This window comes from Uloborus diversus, unplaced genomic scaffold, assembly GCF_026930045.1.
Source record: "Uloborus diversus isolate 005 unplaced genomic scaffold, Udiv.v.3.1 scaffold_324, whole genome shotgun sequence".
Lineage (NCBI taxonomy): Eukaryota > Metazoa > Arthropoda > Arachnida > Araneae > Uloboridae > Uloborus > Uloborus diversus.
In genome coordinates, this window is record NW_026558488.1 from 155,776 (window position 1) to 180,082 (window position 24,307).

The 24,307-nt window shown below is 33.0% G+C and overlaps 1 protein-coding gene across 1 annotated transcript in view; it reads right to left on the bottom strand.

Moving 5' to 3' along the window:
* The window catches only part of LOC129233308 (eukaryotic translation initiation factor 3 subunit B-like), a gene marked incomplete at its 5' end in the record, with an annotated part of 57,103 nt that extends 33,012 nt beyond the window's left edge, over window positions 1–24,091 (bottom strand). Inside the window, 6 exons of the mRNA XM_054867357.1 lie at window positions 547–684; window positions 2,255–2,412; window positions 3,868–3,996; window positions 5,779–5,836; window positions 20,825–20,944; window positions 23,896–24,091. Of these exons, the coding sequence (XP_054723332.1) occupies window positions 547–684; window positions 2,255–2,412; window positions 3,868–3,996; window positions 5,779–5,836; window positions 20,825–20,944; window positions 23,896–24,091 (799 nt within the window). The remainder of the gene's footprint in view (window positions 1–546; window positions 685–2,254; window positions 2,413–3,867; window positions 3,997–5,778; window positions 5,837–20,824; window positions 20,945–23,895) is intronic.
* Window positions 24,092–24,307: the final 216 nt, after the last annotated feature.

The following is a 24,307-nucleotide window of genomic DNA, read 5'->3' on the forward strand; positions in this document are numbered from 1 at the left end:
TGTAGATCATTTGAATTCTTGCAGAAAGTAAAAGACATATTATTTCAAAAAATCTTTATATAACATAAAGCTATAAAAATATACTATTAAACATCCGTTTTAATGTTTTACATATATTTCTCTTGCACTGAAATGACTCAGGACTCACCATGGTGCAGGCCCGCCATTTCAAATTCTTCCAGTGATGGGGTCAAAGGATGCAAATACAATGGAAGTTTCAAAGGAAAACAGCAAAACTCACGACCACCTAAATGTGAATTTATTTCTCAAAGCCGTGGTGGGGGCAACCCTAAATGACGGGCCTAATAAGGTAGAGGTGGCAGCAGTTTAGGTCTGATTAAGGGCTTTTCACAAATAGTCCAACTAAAGAGAAACTCTTTGGTTTATTGAAAATGTCACAAAAACATTAGACTTACACTTTTTTTTTTTAATTCATAAAAAAAAGGTCCTGTGAAAAACCATGGAAAGATCCCTGACTTAAAAATCCAAATCAACCAATAGACAAAAAAAAAACCTAATACTTTGATCCAAAAATAAAATATATACTTGAACATAGGCCACGTTGAGAGAGGATGAGATTCAGCATGAAAACTTCGTTTTTTGATGCCTGTTCTTATTTCCCAAATCATAACACAATGTGGATCATCTCTTGATTCTGGAATACTGCTGAATGTTACTAAATACCTGCAAAGAAAAAAATTTCCATTTTCAAACTGTTAGTGATACCTAAAAATACACATAAACCATCCATAATTCAAAATTAAAACAAAACTAGTTATGCACATCTCAAGTTTTACTGCACATTTGGAATTTCCAGAAACTGTAAAAAATAGATTTCTGTAATTTCACAGAAGTGTCTCCTGTCTGCTTGCTCCTGTTAGATTGTTAGGGCAATTCTTTCTGGTTACATTACTTTGACTGAAATATCAGTTCTTGAAGTCAGAAAAGTCATTTTGAATTGGATTATCCTCAGATCATGGTCAACAAGGGAGAATTGCCCCAGGGATGCAAGTGGACTCAAATAAAAAATTCTGAAGATTGTGCGAAGTTTTAGGAAACTGTAAGAAAGCTCCCCCCCCCCCCCAACACACTCTTCATGGTCTAAGGGGAGGAGGTCCAGTAACTTAATTGAGAATGAACCTGCTTCTGCTCTCGACGGCTCTGTCTACGATTTAATGGTTGTTGGTTGATCACATTATTTGGGTATGGTAAACATTAATTTGACTGCAAAACATGCTTTTAATAATCCAAATAATGCCTCATATTACTTATTTTGCAATTAAAAAAGAGAAATAATCGTCTTTTCGGCACTACCCGAACAAAACATGAATATAAATACAGTTAACTCTAAACTCCCCATGGAATAGGATAGAACAATAACCATGGATAAGCGAATTTTGTGGATAATTTGCAAAATAGGTTAAAACAATACTAATGTATGCAATGGCTTAAAAAAAATCAATAACACTCCGTTTACCTATAGCTAAAAACAATAACTGTATCTGTACAATGCATGTAAAACAAAGATTGCTTATTCTTGTAAACCAATTTGACACAAATGTGAGCAAATTGTGCAAACGGATTAACAACAATGCATCAAACTAGATTACAACGAAAAAAATACAGGGGAAGGAATAAAATTGTTTTGAACAAAACTGGTCTGGTCAATAGTTTTGTGCATAAGTAGTGTAGATCTAAAAAATCAGTAAACTGTGATCTTAAGTAAAAGGTAATATAGATCTAAAAACCTGGTTTCAACTAGTCAGGTTTAGATGATTTTGGAATGTTAAGTGTTGTTTGAAGAATGGGAAAAAAGAAATATGAATGTCTAAAAATAGATTTTTTTACTTGTTTTGCTTACATGGGTACATTTTTCTACAGTCAATTAATCATCGCCGGGAAAAAATTTTTTGAAAGCATGAAGGGCTGCAGATAAGCCACCCGTGGATAATTGAGGGTTTTCTGTACCTTAATTGGTGAAATTAGTTTTTCAAAGAGACTGTAAGCTGAAAAAGTATTACAGATTATATCAAATTATATGGTACAATATTATTGTGTTAATGCTAAAAAGATCATTATGCATAGCAGTCGAAGCATCAGCTATAAGTTGGCCACAGTTTCGATATTCAGCATTTTGGCCAAACTGTGCTTGGTGTCATGACTATTATTCCCATCAACAATTCACAGCAAATATTGGAAAAATATTTAAAATTGCTTTTAACAAAAAAGAAACAGATATGAAACAAAATTTTACTTTTCACAGGGAGAAAAACTGATACACTGGACATTGTTGTGACTGAACTTCATAAACTGATCAAATTTTTCACCAACCCAAAGGGCAACACCTCGTGGATGAAATGTTGCTAAGTAGGTACCTAAAGGAGACCACTCTACATATGTTTCTGTCCATGACTATAAAATAAATAGCATTTTAAACAGTTAGATCAGAACATACATTAATACCAAAAATACATGCAAACAAGATCCTTAGTACGTAAAAGAGAGCACACACAGCAGCAAAAATATCAACACAGAATTACTGTAACACAAATATCACTTTGATATGGAACTTTTTTTCACTTAGGGTGATTTAACCTTTTTAGTTAACTTTTTAAAGAAAAATCCAAACTTTTAATATAACTAAAACTCAACACAGAGTATCTTACAGTTCATAACGTAATGTCCCGTGAAGATGCCAAAACAATTTTTTTTCTCCGAAAGTTAAACAATGACATTCTGCCCAAGTGAACAATAAATTAACCAATATTTTTCAATCTAAATCACTATTTATAACATGAAATACACCGGCAGATCAGTCAATTCCAGCCGAGGACTGCAGTTTCATGCTTATTAGCACTCATCAGCCCGGCATAGGACTAACTGAGCTGGAGGTGGAAAACCTCTTAAGGAAGCCAAGAGTGCCAAACAAACTGGTAGTTAACATAGAATTAGCACTGACCAGACGAGTGACCGAAACAATGGTTCGGTTCAACTCGAATATTGCAGGCAAGGCAGGTATATTCAGAAAATTCAGTATTCTGAAAATACTATTTATAACACTTAAAAACACCGAAATAGCAGGGCTGTGGAGTCGGAAGCAGAAGGCTAAAATTCCAAGAATCTGTATTGGTCATTTTTCCTCAAAGTCAGTAACTCTCAGTACTTCCATAGTCTTTCCCTTAGACATCACAGCCCAGCTAATTAGAATTGAATTGAGCAATCCTGGAACAGCTTATAACACTCTACTGGTTGTAAAGCAAAAAGAGATATACTATTAAGGGGGCCTGACCCCTTCTTCCTCAATAAAAAGGTGGAGAGAAGCTTTTTTCTCTTTTGAAAGAAAATTAAAATTAAGGATTGCTGCAAAAGGGAGAAACAAAGGAGACAGAGTTGCAATGTTAAATGAAATCATAATTTTTGGTATGAGTTTTGCTGCATATACCACAATAATGAGCACTTAGCAGTTTTTTTGGGTACTTAAGTATTAACAGCACCACATCAGAAGTTGCGCTTATGTGCTAATAAAGAGCAATCATTTGGCGCAGTTGTTGTTCGCAGAAGTATGCAGTTATCGTTTGGATTCCTTGTTGCGTTTTTCGAAAACAAGAGAAAACTGCCAAACATTATAAAAACCAAACAATGTGGTATAGTGTAGGTTGCTTTGGCACATCTCATAAGAAAATTAACATTTTTAGAACATTATCCTTTTTTTAAATCAAGAAAACTCATACTCTACTTTCATTACCATTTGCTCTCTACAGAGCTCTAAACATTTTTCTTTTTAAATTAATTTTCAGATTTAAAAATATTCATTATTTGAACTTTTATAATTATCAATACTAATTTTAAATATCATCAAAAACATACCTCTCTTTCTTGCAGAAGACCTGGTTCAGGGTTGGAATTTAAGTATATAGCTGTTTTTGCACCACCATCATACATTACACTGTATTGATCACAAGCATCAGGCTCTTGCAACCAATATCTCAAATTACCCTAGAATAGGAATTTTGTTAATTATGCAAAATAGTACATACGAAAAAAAATTAAACATCAAACGTACTATCATACAACAGCTAACATGTTTGTTATTGATATAAAAATTAAGGGGGAAGTATGAACTTTTTTAATGTTCAAAAAATTAATCACTTTAATATTTTGATAATGAGTTTCTAAACTAAAACTACATGATATTCTGAAATGACTCTGAAGGAAAGGAAGAAGGGAAGGGTAATGTTTCCGTACGCAACCACTCATAAGGATAAATAAAAACGTCAAAAATAGCATTTCTCTACACCATGAATGAAACTAATGAAGTGTTTAGTGATGAATTATAAAGATTATCATCACTTTCTTTTCTCCTGCTCTCTCACTATAACATTACTTAAGAAACCAGTGATTTTTAGCTAATATATATTTATTAATTTCACATGAGGTACTAACTGAAGTAGATTGATCCCCACACAAGAACTTATTGTGAATTATGGCAGTTTTGTAGAATACCACTTTTGAGAAAAGTTGCTGGAAATCTTGGGTCAATCAAAGTTCAGCATTGAAAATAACGCGTCAGGTGGAAAAAAATTATATTCAGTATTTTGACTCTCTTGAAAAGAGCTAATTTTAACATTTGGTAGTTTAGCATGATGCTGATGATATGTTGTGCAACCTGTAATATGTTTCTGAAAAAGTCAAGGCTTTAACTTTTAAAGGAGAAAATTTGGTTGGACAGACAGAAATGAAGGGCTAAAGAAAGACAACCAAATCCCAATTCAGATAGTGAAATGTGTTTCAACACATACACAATTAAAAGTTTTGCAAAACATGAAGAAAATATTAGATAAACCTACAGCCCTTAACGATTCTAATTCAAAGAACTGTTTTGGAAAATCTTTTATAAGATTGACCTTACCTTAAATTAAATGCATTCAAAGTGTTTTTCGAGGGGAAAATGTTTTTAAAAAATATATTACTAGCTAATAATTGTAACATATTCAGTAACTTAAATAATTTTTACTTATTCACTAGTTATATATACAGAAGATAGAAATCAACTACTCTATGCTTAAATGAGCGATGTTATTAAAATCAAGACTAAAGATGCTATAGTCAACGCTCTTTAGAACGACCTTCCGGTACTGCAACCCTTCCGTTAGAGAGATTGATGCATGAAGTCCCACTTCCTATTCCATAATGTTATTTTACCGTCCAATAGAACTTCCAAACTGAACCATTCATTCCAATATAACATCCAAAACTAAGTTTTAATTTTTGTATTATCCTCAGGATTACTAATTCGAAAACTAACATTTAAACATTTTATGTTTCTGAAGGTAAAATATTTCCATTGAAAAGAATTATTTGTAGGTATAAGGTCAAACGATGAAAATCGCACACAAATGGTAGACTTTACGAATTACATTTTTTGAAAAAGTCAAGGCTTCTACAATTGCAGCATAATATTTTTAAAAAGAGAAAGAAACTAACAATTTTTTTTAAATTATTGTCACTTTGTTTGTTTCTTGGCTCTTTTAAAATGAACCATAACTGAGTAAATTATTCTTGAATTAAAAAAAAAATTACTTAATAACATGCAATACATCATAATGACCTCTCCTAACAGAGATCGATTTTGTTTGGACCACAGGGTTTGTTATAATAAGTGTCGACTGTATTAAATTTCATAAAAGTAAAATTTAATGAATAATACACTTATCAATCAACATTTGTTTATGAAAAATTATCATAAAAAATTAAATAAAAGAGAAAACTAAATCTTACATGATCTACATATGGTTGAGGTGTTGGGGGCTCCCACTCATCAGGAATATTCTCGTATCTAACAAAAATGATTACATTAAAAAAAATGTAATGGCATAAATTCAAAATTAAGTTAGAGCTGCTTTAACAAAATATATGCATACAGCTCATTTGCGCACAACTGCTATAATTCTTTTTATAATGCAAGATATTTTGATTATAACATTCATCAAAATTTACCTTCCTAACCTGGTGTTATCCGCCACCACTAACTAATGGCAGTATTTATTTTCTTCAATTTATTACCATTACATTTATTGATCGATTTTTAAATATTTATATAATGATAAATATCTTTTTAAATTTAATATGTAATATAATACAATTATACTTGATAGCTTATTCATTTTGTTAAATTTTATTACTTTGACAGCAAAAAAGTGAATAAAATTTGTTGAACTAAAGAACAAGATATTTTTGTTGAGTTATTTGATCATGATTAACCATACATCCTGTTTTTCAACTAAGTGATTTGTTTTAAATTATTTAATTTTTAATAATTAATGCAATCAAATTATGTTATAATTCTGTTACATCATTATAATAAATACTGTCAGCCTCACTTAATCAGGTAACATAAAAACAAATACCCAGCTTATACGATTAAAACCTTCTGGAACCAAATATTTCCTCACAGACGCAATGTTAAATATGCCCACTTAATCGAATAATATTAATCAGCTTTCGCAAACATTTATTCTGAAATTTTTTTTGAATAAATTAAAAATAAAGTAGGAACAATTAGGCCCTGTTTATGCACACTCCGGCTTCACCCCAAGTTGAAGCGGAAGGTGGATAAAAGGGGATTGCAGCCGTGTTGATGGGAAGACCCGTTTTTGTCAAATCAGGGATTTTCCTTTACATTCCCATCAGACCATGCGCTTATGTTCATCAAATTATTGTACAATTTAGTTTTTTTTGTGTGTGTCTTTTTTATATTTAAATTGAGCATTAAAAAAAAATTACAGAACTTTTCTGAAAATAATGTGGGGCATAATGGGTTAATTACTCATCACAACTACACTGTGAGTAATATTATATTTCAATATGAATATCCTATTATTTCATCCTTTTAATTTATTACTTGAATTTCATAAATTTAATAAAAAATAGCTTGACAAATGCAATAGCTTTTACTAATTTCGACAGGGGATCAGCACTGTGAGAACTAGCATTAATCAGTAAATTGTGTAAAAATATGCCTGGATCTTCTGAATCATTTCTAAATTAAAATTTTTGAATTTTGTGATTGTCAATATTATGGCCGCACTTAAGCGCTGGGTTTTTAGGGTTCCAACACCCTAAACAAAACTTTCACAACTGTTCCGAGATATGCTTTTTTTCTGAAAAAATTGTTTCAAATTGATTTATTTTTATTAATTTATTTTATTTCGGTTTTTGATTTCATTTAAAAATAAAATTTTTATTGACGAAACACATATACAGAACTTTATCCGCAGTAATTACTTCAAATTGTACTTCTTGTGGGAAAAAGCCGCCAATAATCCTTCAATGTAGGTGGTGGGAATTACCTCCTGCATATTGAACGCAGCTTGAAGCCGGGTTGGATGCATAAAACGGCCTTATTCCGCAAATCCGGGTTGAATCCAGCTGCATAAACAGAGCCTCATTGATTTAAAATTATTTTTAAATATTTTTTGCCAACAACGGGTAAAAAAACAACATTCCCAATCCATCCCAAAAGATTTCTATTTTTCTAATTTCTCTTAATGTTGCCATTACAAAAGAAAAAATAATAGATAGCGCTATCGATAATTAAACTAAATAATAAAAACAAATATAAACATTATAGAAGATAATAAATTGATGAATATTGAATGTAAAATATAACACACGAGAAGGGAAACAATGAGTTAGAAAAGTTTTCCCAAAAGACCTTGATGGAGCAATATTATATTATGGATCTTTTCAAAAAAAAAAAGTACTTAAAAATTGTGCCAAAAAACAATGATTTTATAACTCAAATTGTAAGCAGAGTAAGATAAAAATATAAAGTATCTGCGCACCAGAGCTCGAAAATTATACTGCCCGACATGCCCAGGCCATGTAAGAATCTCAATCGGTCATGAATCTTTTACCTTTACATGCCCGGCTGGGCATGTAATTATTATAATTTTTTAATTTAGTATTGGTAATTTTAATGACTTATGTTATTTATCTAAGCTTTTTTTTTTATATTTTATATTGAAATAGTTCTTGATTCAGATATATAGCTGTTGAATTAATTTTTTGTCTGATAATGCAATACGATGAATGCAAATATTTTTATTACTATACAAGAAAAAAATCTGAGCATGTAAAAATTTATTTGGGCATATATTTTTTAGAAAACCATGCCTGGCAGAGCATGTAACATTTTAAAGATTTTTCTAGCCCTGCTGCGCGCATAGCTCAAAACTATCTGCAGGAGCGAAAAATTAACACGCAGTGGGTAAATAAAAGTTTTAGTAAGAAAATGCCTTTTGCTTTCAAACATATATTGGTGAAATTATCGCCAAATTTTGAGGATAATAAGTGTTAATTATGGATCATTCTTAATAATTTTCAGCCAATGCACATATCTACAGCAAATGTATCTGCACAGCAGCATATGTATCTGCCCAGGGCGTGGGCATGGGTGCAAGTTTGGTGATGTGTTCAAGACGGAAAATATTTTCAGCTCCCCCCCCCCAAGCAATTGTGCTTAAAGAAAAATTTATGTGTATAAATGTTAAAGATTTTAAATATGCCAGTTTTGGAATCTGATTTGAATTTTAAGCTTTTGACTTTTCTAACATAAACTTAGTTTAAATTGTAATATTTAAGCATTTTGATATCGTAATTCCAAAACCTAAAAACTGCCAATAATGGGGGGTCTTTGGGTCCTCCCCAGGGTTGGCAAAAACCCGGGGTTTTTTAAAAAAGCCCATGGACCCAGGGTTTTTTGGGTTTTTTTAAATAAAACCCAAAAAAACCCAACTAAAGCTGGGTTTTTTGAAAGTAATGTGTTTTTTTTTTTGTCTTTTTTTAAAGAAAATGTGGGGTATTTGTAGCATATTGTAGCGTAAGCATATGGACGAAGTGCAAAAGTTTTCTTGGGGTAAAAAAAGCTAGAAAACTAGTTAAAATTCAGCGATTTCTGAAGAAAAGTATAAAAGACGACGAAACTTAAGAATGGTGAAGTTTTAGATTTTTTAGTTTCCATGATTACCAACAGTTAAGGCCAGGGTTCATACTCTATTTGGATAAAAAAATTCCATGACTTTTTCATGACCTCATTACAGGAAGAGAATAGCACTATTTTCTCTCAAACTTACTAATTTTTGGAAATGAGCATTAGCAAAACGTTTACATGGAATGCTATAGCCTGATTGAAGCATTTACTCATAATGGAAAAAATATAAGTGAACACTTAAAAAACTAAACTATTCTTATTTGTCTTCACCATAAATTTAAGTAAAGTAAAAATGCAGTGAAACGAATATGATGATGCTTAATTTTTTTTTTCTTTTTTTTATAAACAGGCAGAATGATATTGAATGGGGCAAAGGTTGAATGAGTCATCACTAAGTTTCAATAAATTTGCTTCAAAAGTTGCCTTTTAGTGTCAACAGTGCATTATCATCCACGTAACTTGACAGTATTTTGGTTCTTTAAAGTAAAGCCACATAGTTTAGTTTTCTGTTTCTAAACCAGAGCTGTTTTTGAAAAAAAAAACCATTTAGTAATGAATCAATCTTCTGATTCAAAAGTGTACTTGTTTTGTTCACTTTTTTGTACATTTTCAAATGCATATAAATTAATAGGTTCAGAAATTCCAGAACACATTTAATTCCCGACACTGAACGTAGCAGTGGGTTGCATGATTAGTTTTCCAGGTCGTATGTTGGGCACTACTGTTTTAGAGTATTAGAATTCCTCTTTTTCTGTATTCATCGCCTGACTAAAGATCTTTATTTTCTAAAACCTTCAACAAATTAAGATAAACTACGATAAATGTAATAATAAAGTTCCTACGAGTGATGGAATCGAACTCGGATGCAATTGAATTGCTTTTTTTGAGTGGGCGGGACAAAACTAAGAACGTAAATTTCGCTACTACAGAATATGAAACATAAGAAGTGTTGAAAATAAAAGTAAATTCAAAATAAGTGATGTCCAAGCAGTAAAATCACATCGCAAAAAAAGGCAAGCGGCTGCGACAGAAGTGGATGCAATGAGATTTCAAAATTCAGATTTGACTTTCGGATCGTTCAATTTTCCACTTTTAATAGCTTTTATGTGCTATACTGTTAAATCACTCAAGATTTCTAATGCTCCTTCAATTACTGTTACTTTCTCTTTGTAAAGGACATTTTTCCATGACTTGAAATTAATTTCCACGACTTTCAGTGAAAATCTCAATTTTCCATGACTTTTCCAGGTCTGAAATTCGTTATTTTTTTCCCATGACTTTCCAGGATTTCCATGACCCGTACGAACCCTGTAAGGCAGAGTTACTTCTGGAGTGATAAACTTTATTGTTCATTTTTAATTACTACATTTTTTATTTATTTAATTTTTTTTTTTTGCATTTTACTTTATTGTATTTTATTTTGTTATGCAAAACTACTGTAGAAGCTCAAGTAGTTTAAATCCCTATTTACTGAATTCCAGCTTAATCAAGACATTTCTTTGAATTTTATTTTGCCTGTTTTTCTATTTCTGTGCACAGAGTAAGAAATATTAAACTTTTTCATAAGATAATGAAAATACTGTACATCCTATTCCGTTTTCTGTCCGACTGTTTGTAAAACCTGTTAATTTCTAAAAAATATACCTAGTTTATTCGAGATTTGTGACACGTTGGGTTTCCGAAAATAATCCACATGAAAGCCTTTTTGCTAGAGTAGTTTCCTCTGTACAATATACAACTATTGAGAAAATCAGAAGTGACAGGACTTAGTCAAGATAATTTGAGTTATTTATTGACCAGTTAAAGAAAAAGTTAAATATATATTTTTTAATCTTTGAATTATTTTTTTAATGCCATTAAGAGTTAAATACTATTAAAGTTCAAAATTCATTTTTTATGTCCATTGTTTGTGGTGCAGAACAAATAAAAAAGAAGTTTAAATTGTAAAAGTATTTATATTAATTTTTTAAAAAACTTCTCAGAAAATTAAAAAAAACCCAAAAGTGGGCTAAATAATGGGTTTTTTTAAATGGGTTTTTTCAAAAAAAAACCCATTGGGTCCAACCCAATTGGGTCCAATCCGGCCAACCCTGGTCCTCCCCCAGAATTTTTTTTAAATTGAAGTCCAAAAAACGCAATGGTAGGCTATTTTGATAAAGTTCACGGAAAAGAGGGGTTCAGGGACTCCTACATCAATTTTTTCAAGCTGATGGTCCCAAAATCACAATATTGGGCGACCTTCAAAAACATTAGAGAAAGGGGGAGGCGCTCTGGACTCTCCCCGAAATTAAAGCTTTAAAAACAAAATTGTACTCCACCTTTCACAACGTTTATATGCTTTTTGAATGCATTATCGAAGGAATGGAGTTCAGGAGGTCTCCTTCGGCAATGTGTCGAAATTAAAGTTCCAAAAACACAATTTTAGACGATGTTGGATAATGTTAGGGGTAAAAGCGTTCGGGGGCAACCCGCCATTAGTTTTTTGCCTAGTGTTCACATTTTTTTCAAAAAGGGGCAGGGTAAATTTCTCAGAGAGGGCATTTTCGATTTAAAAAGGGGCACTTTTTAGGAAGTAAAAAGGCACTCGGGGATGACCCAGTAGGAAGTCAACACAAGGGGTGCCCCCCCTCAAGAGCAAGGATGCATACCCCTCCAAAATCAGGAAGACCCCCCCCCCGCTCAGCCAAAAAAGAAGAACGTGAGCTTCTAAAAATTTTCGATTCTGCAAATTTGTTGACAATAATGCAACATACTTTTTTTTTCTTTTTCAACAACACTTAATGACCCCCCTATTAGATCTAGGTATGAGTGCATGGTCGTATTTAATAATTGGGTCAAATTTAAGTTGAGTAAATTGCGAATTTCTTCTTCCTAAACAATCGAGTTTGGAGTGATCCTGAAGACACTTTTGTGACATATTAAACCATGTACTAACTATGTGTATTACAGTCATGAAATTAAAAGGAAGAAACTCACAGGAATATACTCATAATTTTCAAATTTAGATTAAAATTATATATCTAGTGATCTGGTCTAATCAAATTGTCTTGGAAAATATTGATAGCTGATTCCCTTATGCATCACATCAATAGGAACATCACTTAAGTTTTATGAAAGTTGTTTTATAGATGTGGTACAACCATCAATAATTCATTTTTATAACACTAAGTAACTCTCAAGATGTAAGCAGAGATTGTTACATTTTCTTTAAAAGGACGTTCTGGGCAATTCTATGGTGTCGGACGTAAAAAATGAAGAAAAATTTCTCAGTTTTAATTCTATTTACCAAATATAAACTGTTCCAAAATAAACAAATTTATTTACAAGATACTTACTACATCCCCCGTTTTCCAAATCGTTCCCCCCCCCCCCCAGCAAGGGCTCACCCCTCCCTAATTATCGCAAAGACCTTCCACTCAAAATAAACAGTCCCCCCCCCCCAAAAAAAAAGAAAAATGCCCTCAAACAACCCCACTTAAAAAATTTCAATGGCGAGGCTCAATCTGCGCTATGAACCCCCCCCCCCCAGGGGGCATCCTGCTAAAGTTCACCTTTTATTACTGTGCTTTATACAAATAGCCAATCAATAAAAGAAACAAAAATAAATATGCGAAAATTTTTTTTGTATTTTAGTTCAATATGCATAGTATTGTACACTAAAGTGCGAAAATAAAAAGGTTCGTAAACCCAAAGCGGAGATTAAAAGATGGCTATACGATTACACTAACATGGTAATGTTAAGCATGACATGCGACACATGCAGCATTAAGGAATTATGCACTATTACCGTGTTTTCAGAAAGTTATTGCTGAATGTTAACGGTTTTGAACAAATGAATGAAAATAATTGAGGTCTCCATGCTTTGGTTTACATCATGATATCATTGCAAACTGAAATATAAATTTTGTTCACAGTGAATGCTTTTGCTAAAGAGATTTTTTAAGACAGCTGTTTCAAAAACATTTTGGGAGTATCTCCAACAGCCCCAGTGGCATAAAGTTTTGTAGCTGTCTGCGAAAAGCTTTCATCGACAACTACATAATCTGTCTGCAAAAATCGTGCATAGTTCAACAACTCTTTGGGTCAATACCTTTCAGAAAAACTAGCTTCCATAAATGTATCACGAAAATTGCCTCCCGCCTTTGTATTGTTATATCGCAACCTCCTCCTCTTCCCCACCACCATTTTTGAGACTGGCGACATCCAATTCTTTCTCTTTGGGCCAATGACTTTCAGAAAAACTTAACTCCCATAATTGCATCACAAAAATCATCCCCACTCCTCCCTGCATAATTGCATCACAACCCCCCCCCCCCATGCCCTCCTGCACCATTTTTAAGACTGGTAACATCCAAATTCTTTCTCCTTGGGCCAATATCTTTCAGAAAAAAATAACTCCCATAATTGTACAACAAATATCCCCCCTCTCCCATTATTGTATTACAAAAATTTCCCCCACTCCCCCCTGGATCACTTTTGAGACTGGCAACTTCCGAATTCTTTCTCTTTGGGCCAATACCATCTAGAAAAACTAATTCTCATAATTGTATCACAAAATTGCATCCACTCCTCCTTGCATATTTGTATCCCAAAAATCCCCCCCGCCCCATTTTCGATACTAACAATCCCCCAAATTCTTCCACTTTGGGCTTATAACCTTTCAGGACAACTAAGTCGCACAATTGTATCAGAAAAAAAAAAGGCTGTATTCAGCTTTATTAAAAAAAAAAAAAAAAAACGGGAACGGTTGGACTTAACACCTTCTCCTACGCTCATCAAAGATCGTCGCAATTAGCATTTCGATTATTGTTCGGGAGGCTGTCTCCGTAGCCCAAAAATAGCGTTTTATTAGGAGTTCAGCTTGGATTCCACCATTCCACGAAGATGACGTCATGCGTACACTCCGTTGCCGATGAACTTCGGCGTGCGCGTAAAGATTGCAGAAAAATAAAAAGGAGAGAGAAAAAAAAAAGATAGTCACATGTGATTAAGAAATAGGGAAAAGATCTAAAATACACGAAATTTTCAAATAGAGACATAAAGAGACTAATTTTTAAAAATAGCGATAGTATAAAGAGCTTCCCCGTGGCTTACAGCGCTGTGCTAGAATTATGCATGTGTAATTAAAAATGAACGTGAAATAAAGCAGCGTAAATAAATAAATCAAATGGTTATAGAAGGGGGGCTGAAACTTACATTTTCAGGAGAGGGTGGGGATTCTAATTTAACCGAATGAAATTTCTTGAACGATGCACTTATACCATACTTACATTATACTTAATTAGAAGAAAATCATCCAAAAAAGGAAAAGAAAAATCAAATGTTACGATTTAGATTTGATGAATAAGGACCTTTTGGGGAGATCTTGGCGATCTCCCATCACTGATTCACGCCCTTTATTCACGACATGAATGATATTACGATATAAATGCGAATGGTTGCAAATATTTCATTTAATAAATATTTTCCTGAAAACGATTGTGGGGAAAGAAACAGTGCAATATTATAAAGCAATAAATTTAAAAAAAATCGCCGCGATGTACCCTTTTAATGAGAAATATAAAATACACACTTATTAAGTCAATTTTACTTTTGTTAAACATATGAATTCCTCAACAGTATTATTTTTCGATCGATTTGTAGTTTTGAAATTAAAAAAGTGGAGGGGCAAGGAGTTTTGAGAAGTGAGATTGAGTTGTCCCGATGTGCGAACCGCTTGTAGCTCCTCCTAAATTAAACCCCGGCTACGCCATTGGTCAACGCCTAAGGAAAAGCAACTGAATACAGAGTGCTAAAATACTGCACGCGTTTTTGCCACATGCAATCAAAAGCACGTGTTCAAAGATTGCTGCGCACTAAGTATCGTGTAAATGAAACTCATCCTTTAAAAATTAAATTTAACTCTGAATTCTCGATAAATACCTTTAATTTTGTTCACTAATTTGGAATATGGAAAATTGTCCAAAAGCAGATGTTGAAAGATTGTTGCAGCAAATGTGCTCAACAAACGAAGAAAGCAAAAATCAACTTTCATTCACGATTATAATGAAAAGAAAAAAAAAAGAAATTACTCATACTATTTGTTTCGTTTGGGACACAATTAAAATTTTAAAAAATGATGATCACAACAAATTGCAATAAAATACTTTCGCATCACCAAGGTTCGCACTTCTTGCGCAAACTAGTTCCTTTTTCTATTTTACTTTTTAAATCTTAAGTTCATTTATGAAACATTTTTTTCCTCTTTCTTTATTTTATTTTGTAGAATGATAATTTCAGATATGTTAAAGAGGAAATATTGTAATTCAATTTCTACTTTATAACAGCACGTGGCTGCTCCGATTTTCGACACTAATTGAAGCGATGTCGATCCTAAGATAGTATTAAAAATTAATGTAAAAATAAAATTCTTGCACTTACTTTGACCATATCTACAATTTTCTTACAGAATGCTCCTTCCTTTGTTCTTGCATCTTCTCGTTTGCGATTCATAGAAGGCATGACGGAAAAAATCAGAATAGCGGTCTCATAAAAACGTAGGCAGAGATCGGACCACAAATTCGCACGTGCTTTGTCCAGTTCACCGCATGGAATTAAAAAAATAAATAAAGGTGCAAGATGTGAGGTGCTGGGTCGGTCAGTTCCCGCCCCTCCCCCTCCCTCCTTCCATCGACGTTCGATGGGGAGCGAAAGCGCTGACGTCATGATTTTGAATCTTCCTTTCGGACATCGTTTCCTCCTTTCTCCCCTTCGGATATCGTAAATATAAATTGTTTGTACACCAGTAAAAGGGCAGGGCGCATGATTAAAATTCTACTGCAGGGGCAGGGCGCGTTTCTTCGGGTCTAAAGAGGGCAGGGCGCATCAGCTCTTTAAAGAAAAGGGGCAGGGCGCCGCGCCCTTTGAAAAACGCATAACGGGAACGCTATTTTTGCCGATCGTAAACATTTTTATTGCAGCAATAAAATTGTTTGGGACATAAGATTTTCACTTTTGCAACATAACTCAGTTATGATCGGAAAGTCTGCCCAAGGTAGCGCCAACAAACCAGAAAAGAAGGAAAGGTGGGGAAGGGTATGCGTGACTAATTAAAAAAAACTACACAATCTTCATTTGAAAACGAATTCTTTTATAAAATAGCAGGAGGTGAAAATAGCCATAAAAAAATCTCTTCAGTGAAGTAGATACATTTTTTAAACGAGGTACAGTTTCCAATATTCATTAAATAGAAAAGCAAAAGGGGGACTGAATCCTCACTCCAGGGAGGGCCCCCAAATCACATCCCTCTTAAGGCACTCAAATATAGTCTAAAGTGGCGTTTTAAATATTTCAGCGTCAAAAAATTTTTGGAACAGAACTTCCGAACCTCTTTTTCTGAATTCACCACAAATATCCTAATCTTGAGTTTTAAGGCTTTAGTTTCTAAAAAATTTTTTTCTAGGAACAGTACCCTCCTTACCTATAAACATGACTTATGACCGCCTAAAAGTTTTAATACCATAATTTTGGAAACTTTTTGAAAGAAGCTTCCTACTCCCTTCCCCCTTAAGTCATCTAAAGATAGTCCAAAACATAGCTATTAAAATTTCAGAAACGGAAATGTTTCGGGTTAGGCGGCGGAATACCCGCGCTCCCCCTCTCTTTGTGTTTATTAAGGGCAGTGCAAGTTTGTTTTTGAGATTTATTTTTCTATTGTAAGAGCAACTCCCCTCCTCACATCACCAAAGACAACCCAAAGTTTTAATACTTCAATTTCGAAAATGTTCCGAGAAAGACCCCCGAATTGCCCAACTCTTAACTCACTCAAATAACGCCAAAATAGCCTTCCAATACTTCAGCATGGAAAAATTTTCGGGGGAGAGACCCAACCCCTCCCTCCGAACTACTTCCTCTAAGTTCACTAAATTTGACTTAAACTTGCGGTTCCCCCTTTTCATCACCGAAGTTTTAAGAATTTAACATCTAAAACTTATTGAGAGAAAGTCTTTGAATTCCTTCTTAAGTCCCTCAAAGATAATCTAAAGCTGACTCCAAATTCGGAGTTTCACCTAAAGAGAGCCCACTCCCCCCCAATCATTCGGGCCCTGAAGGATGGCGCTTAACCCCCCTCTTGACATTGCCAAAGACAGCCTAAAAGTTTTAAGACTTCAATTACAAACACTTTTCCGGAGAGGGTCCCAAATTCCCTTTCTATTAAGAAATTTAAGTTATAGCCTCAAATAGTTTTTTATACATCAACTACAAAACATTTTCAGGTTAGAGCACCAAAACCATCTCTCATCAATTCACCAAAGATTGCCTAAATTAGTGTTTTTAAGAATCCAGTTTACGATTTTTTTTTTAAATCTCCCACTTTTACATCATTAAAGACAGCCGAAACATTTTTGACTTTTAGCAGAGGGAAACTCCCGAACCATTCCTAGCTTCAAAAATGACTTTCAATTCAGTTTTTCGATATTTTATTATGAAGCCTTTGAGTAGCCCCACCTCCTCCCCCTCTTACATTGTCCAAATGACAAACTTTTTTGACCTCAGCATAATGGGTTAATTTGTGGACTAACCCTCTTTGCAGGAACAGCGTTTTTTCGCAAAATCGTGCTGCCGTTATTTTTCTCATTTCCTTTTCTCTCCCCCCCTCTGCCCCATATTTCCATTTTAGCGAATGTTAGATTGAAAGAAATTGGAATTCAGTGATTCCTCAAGTCTTAGAATATTTTACCAGAAACATGTCAAAAATGCAGGAACAGTTGCCCATCAGAGTTTCAAACCAGCTTGAAATTCCCACTTTTTATTAAAATCTTTAAAGTCCATGATAGTTCCCATTTTGCCTGGTATGTGGACGCCTTTTGCTGTGGCGTTAACATTTCATCCCGTCAGCAATCACTTTCAATCGGTGATTCAAATCCAACTATAAGACATTTTTTGCAAAAAAAAAAAAATCCGAAAGGATGATCGAAAATAGAAAGAGAAAAGGCTATATTTTCAAATAGAGACGTTAAATTCGATAAATCAGGGAGAAGAGGGAAGTTGCAACCTATTAAATATTCATATTTTGGCTATTGGATATTGTTAATTGACCCTCAAAACTAAAAAATTCACCATCGCCGAATTTTAAAACATCGTGGTTGATTTTTAATGAATTTTTAAAAATTCACGCGCAAAAGTGCGCGCTTCTGAAACGTCGCGAGCCTACGTCACAGGGCGCGAATGGGCAGCCTTCCGCCGAAGATCCCTTGTTTTCGCTAGGGACATTTTGAGCGCGCTGATATTTTTATTTTTTAGAAATTCAATAATCCTTTTGAACAAACTATGGAGACCGGATTCGTTAAAGCACAATCTAAATGATCTTCCTCATGTAACATCAATGATGATATTCGAATATTTCCCAGAGGATGAGAGGTTTAATGTTCTAGAAATGCGAGTTGTTAAAATTGAGAAGATAAGCCTTTTACGTTTCGTCTTCGAAGTCGAATGCGTGACCTTCGGCTTCTCCCCTATCGGAAGAGCGCATGACGTCACTTCCTATGCCATTTGACGTCACAAGCACTTGAACTTTAAAAATTAATTTAAAAAAAAACTACTTATCGTATCGCAAAAATTTTTTCACCTATGATGTTCATACATGTTACTCTATCATATAAAAATAAAATTGAAAAATCGAAAGCAGTGAGTTAGAAATAACAGAGCAACCTAAAAAAAGTTAAACAGCGCGAGTCTAATAGCCACTCCTACAAAAGCACGTTGCAAAAAAAACAAGTCTATGTCCGAAAATCGAAAGAATGTCGATGCAATTTTGTGGTTATGGAACGGCGCAGCATAAAGCATATTTTTCAAACACCATTTTTCTTTTTTGAGTAAAAGCTGAAGGAAAGTCATCGAATTTCTTTCCGTCCTGACCTCCGTCTCGAAAATTTTGTCCAAGACGGAAATCCGTCCTGAGACGGAAGGTCTTGCATCCATGGCGTGCGTCTATATTATCTAGCTATGGTTGTAAGTTTCTTTTTTTATAGTTTTCATGTATATTTTGTACTTAATTGTATTATTTTTTTATTAACTTAGCTTTTTTCTAAAGTATTTTACTAATATATTAATTACCTTTGTTATATACTAGCTATTTATTATTATTAGTTTTAAGAAAAAATGTAGTCAATATGGAATGGTATAGAAAATTTCTCCGCTTAATCAATAATATATCTTCGAACCGACGGTATTCGTTTAAGCAGGGAGGACAGTAATTGTACGTATCAACATATGGTAATCGGAGGGACTTTCATTTCGGACAACTTTTCTGCTGCTCTGGCAGACTTGCTAACTTTTCAAAACTGGCATCAGTAAAACTTTTTGCGAGCATTTAATAAAACCGAGACAAATTGATGGAAAAACATTAGATTATGCATGCACAATGCTAATATATGAATATAAAATTTATTATGTAATTGCAAATTTAAAATAAAGCTAATTACTGCACTTTAAATAGTAAATTCACTTTTAGTTTATGGAAAATATACAAAATCTAATTAAATATAAAAATGAATATTCATATAATTTTGCCAATAGTATTTAATTAAGCCAATATTATAAGCCTTTTAGAAGTATATTATAATAACTTAAACAGTTTCACTTTCTTGAAAGATATTTACTTTTTCAACCTCTCAAAAGTCAAAGTTTGGAGTAAAAATTTGTTACAAGCTCAAGTCCAATTAATAATGCAGCAAATATTGAAATCACACATCAATTTACTATATTTAGCAAAATTTCAAAAAACAAATGCTAGTGTTACATGATACTTCAAATTTTAAAAAATATATTTATTTACAAGGTATACTACTATTTGTAATTTACAAGATAAAAAGATGCTTTCATATTTTAAAAATATTTTCATAATCAGCAACTTCAGCATATGCAGAAAATGCAGCTGAATTTAATAATTTTTTTTTTTTAAATTCATTAAACTCTCTTCTCGGCCACTTCTACATTTTTCAAATGGAGCCCTCTTGTCACATGGCGATCTACATTGTTTCGACTGCCGTGAGAAATCATAAAATCACTCACACAAATCTTGCAATATACATATTCTCCCAATTTCTTTTTCGACTTTTCATACATGGAAATTCAGCAGTATAAGACTTTTTGTCCATTTGAAAATAACTATTCTTCCCTTTGAACCCACTCCATTTGTACAACGAGATTCGAAACAGACACACGTTGTGTTTCAAAACTCGTTCTGCACCGCCTCGTTCTTTACCCATGGATCGAAAACCGTCCTAGAGTAGACCAATGAGCCTACAGAAATAAAGCTGCTAGTGGCTAGGATTGCCAGATTTTTCCAGAGAGCAAGCGGATTGAAACGAAACAGCCACCAGCAAGGGGGGGGGGAAATTACCTAGTGGGCGATTTTGACGCAATCTGGCAACACCGTAGCCGCATAAATGCTCTGAAGAAAAGAAGAGGCAAAACAGCCAGTTACATTTAGGAGATAGCTTGGGGGAACAGAACCTTTATTTGGTTTCTTTTCAAGCAAATCAAATAAATTTTCTGTTTCAAAGATTCTTTTGAACAAATATCTATAACATGATTGAAAACACGGTTTTAAAGCAAATCGTAACTAAAAACCATAAAAATCAGGGGTCTATGGGTAAGCCCATAAAGTTTAAGGGACATCCATAAATTTTACAGATGATCCATAAAAGTTAGCAAGTCTGCTTTGGACATTTTTCAAAAAAGTGGACAATATAGCAACTCTGGCAAAAACATTTCTATCACATTCATGATAAACAAACTGTAAAACACAAATACAAGACATGCTTCAGAAAGAAAGAAAAATATGATTACTTCTCAAAATCTGTAAAAAGATTTACTTCAAACACATGATGCTTGTCTAACTTGTACCCATTTGTTGATTTCACAGCTTCAATAGCATTTTCTGGAGAGGCAAATTCAAAGAAGACGTACCTGAAAACGCGTTATAATGAAATTATCAAAACTAGTGATTTTTAGAAAGTAATGAATTCAAATGAAGAAAAAGTAGAAAATTGTCACAATATTTCAATTAACAGATCAGCATTCATATTTCAGTGATAGTTCTAATGCCTGTTTAATTGTTAAAGCCAAACAGATGAAGAATATTTAGAAACTTTCTTGATTTTGAATCAACTATTTCATTTGTCTGTCTTATGATACTGCAAACTTTTTTTTTCTCATTATTTTTTTTTCATGTGTTATTATTTAAATCTCTACAAAAATATACAGAAGATTTCAGTACTAATATTAGAGAGCTGAATTTGTTAATCTAAGGACCCTATTCTCAAGGAAAAAAAAAACAGGGTAGCATTCCTATTCCACATCAGATTGACGTCATACCTCCTTGCTAAAATAGTCTCTACTTGTGGAATTTCTATATGGATAAAGGTTAAGATTCACGGTCGCCACTCGCCACGTGGTGACCTAGTTTTAAAAAGTGGCAACCTAAAAAAGCGTCTCAGTAGCTATTTTCCTCCCTGTTGTTCCTAAGAAAAAAAATCTTGGGATGAACAGGTATTATGCAAACTAAGAGAGTGGAAGAAAATAAATCGCTTTGGAAGCATATGCCTGAGAAAAACACATCAAGGAAGATGGTTTTTTGACCAGAACGGCAATACTTTTCAGTTCGTGAGAAACATAGACGCCATGTTTGGTCACTCACAAGATGGAAGTAGGCAAAGTACTTAAGTGCTTAAGTTTGCAAAAACAAAGCAGAATTTGATGTTTATTCAAATGCAAACTAATAAAAACAACATAAAATGTTTAAACATAAATGTTAAAACATAAAATGTGCTGTAAGGCATTTTATTTATTTTTTATTATTCAAAACAGTTTTCTCAAGAAATGAAAAATTTTGTATTTAAAGTTTCATCTTATCCTTATTGCATTGGATGCTAATGCGCTAAAAGCTCTAACAGTTACATTAAATTGATGTTTAATGAGGATTTTACATTTTATAATTATTTTTATGCTACAAATTCAAAAACCTAAATCTTAAATTTTAGTGCATTCGCTGTGTTTGATCATTTGCAAGGTGGAAGCAGACAAGACTATTTAATTGCTTAGGTTTCCAAAAACAGAATTGGATCCAATCTCAGTGCAAAATACTGAAAATAACATAAAAAGGGCCAGAAAGTAGGTTTTTTAAAAAAATTAGTTATTTTCAAGAAAAGTGCAATTTTATCAGCAAAGTTATATTTTTTGCAAATTTCATCTAAAATGCAATTTTTTACCGACTTTTCATTGATTTACATTTATTTATCTATTTATTTTTGGGCGAAAAAACATGTTTATAGCTTTAAAAATGTAATTCTGTAAAGTTCTATTTGTTTTTTCGTGAAAGTAGTACTTCAACACTCGGCAACAGTGGTGGCTACCAAGTTTTTTGTGTCTAGTGGCCACTGCTCACTTAGAAATTTTCTGAATCTTGACCTTTATATGTGGAGACACTGGTTTTGACATCAACTCGACATGGAATACTACTGATTTTTCCCTCAGTCTTACACAACATGTATTATGAAGTGAATCATTTTCCCATTTCCCACAAGGTTATTTTGGTTTGCTTTAAAATGTTTGCTAATTTTAACTCATAGCATAATTTGCATATGTACCTTTAACTCCTTTGTACAATTCTCACTTTAGTAGAATTTTTATGAACATACAGGCAATGTTTGATAATAAGTATACTCCTGAGACAATGATTATATTCTCAATCACTGGTACTGTCAACCCAAAATTCTCACAACCAGTTTTACCAATATTTAAAACATATCTCGAACAGGGATTCTTCAGCCAAAAGAAAACAAGAGCTCCATAGTCCCCACAACTTATTTTCATGGGGAAATATACCCAATTTTTTTTTCTAAAATACATTTAAAATTGCATAAAATTGAAAAGTAGAGGAGCTCAGCTCCAATGAGCACCTATCGAAACTAAGCCTTGATCAATGCAGGCAAAGATATCAGTAAATACTTAATGTTTAATATAAAATACTTATATCTACATTAAAGTCTCCAAACAGCATCTGTGTGTTTAAACACTCAAAACTCGAGAACTACCCGTCCAATTTCCATGAAATTTTCAGTTTGTTCTTTAACTCCGGAAAAGGAAAAGGTTTGCAGCCTGGTTTGAAAAAAATCGATGATTAGTTTTTTTTTAAAATTCTAATTTAGGCCCAATTTCCACATTAATTACCGAATATGGGGATGAAAAATTACCTGCACATATTAATATTGTATATCATTGGAAAGCGACCGCGTTCTACGCAAATTATTTTAATGTTATAACTTAATTACGGCGAAAGTAATTTGCATTTTTAGCTTGAAATTTTTTAGTCTTAGCTGAAATTTAAGCACTACTTTTTTCATTAAATGTATTGATAAAAAGTGAACGAATTGTCCCACAGTTTTCTTTTTGATACCACAGGAAAAAGCAACATTTTTACTCCAGATGTATCTCCACCTATGGTCGAAAAACTAAACTTCTATCTCCCAAGGAAAAAAGTTACAAGACTTTTTAAATCAAGTTTGAAAAATCTCATCTCCATTCAAGTTAACTATTTTATTTTTGCCCTTCCACTGTTACGCTTTTTTACCTTTCTCATTTTAATTGCTAAAATTTGTTTTATTTCATGTTTTCCATGCTTACGCTTTTTAAATCCATCTTTCTCATAATAATTTCTTAAAAGTATTTTAATATCTCTCGTCATTTTTTGCAAGGGAAATTTTGTATGATTTTTTTTTTCTTTTATTCAAGCCTGATTGTTGAATATAAGTCACTTGATACAGTTTTTATTTTCAAGGTAGATCGCGCAAAGCCAGGCAATGTAGCTAGTGTAACATAATAAAATAGCACTGGAATAGAACAATAATAAAATAATATACCCTTTAGTAATTCCATTTTCATCCAAAGGATAATCAACAGTTACAATTTTCCCAAAATTAGAATAAAGCTTATGGAGCACATTTTTAAGTTTTTCCACTCGTTCTGGTCCAACTTTTGGGACACCATCAACAATTATGACAGATTCGACTCCATCAGTTTCCTGAGGCTTGTTTTTCAATAAATCGCCCAACAATTCTGTGAAAAATAAAAATTATTTTAGCATAAATTACAAAATTTAAAACAAAATTTTATTGCTAACATACTTTTCTGGGTCATTAAAAAACTAAAAACAGAACATGAAAAATAATTTTTTTTCAAGGAAATTTCCTTTTTACTTCCTTTTACAAAAAAGGAAGTATTGTATTCGCAAAAAAAATTTCACTCAAAAATCGGCCTTAATTTCTATTTTGC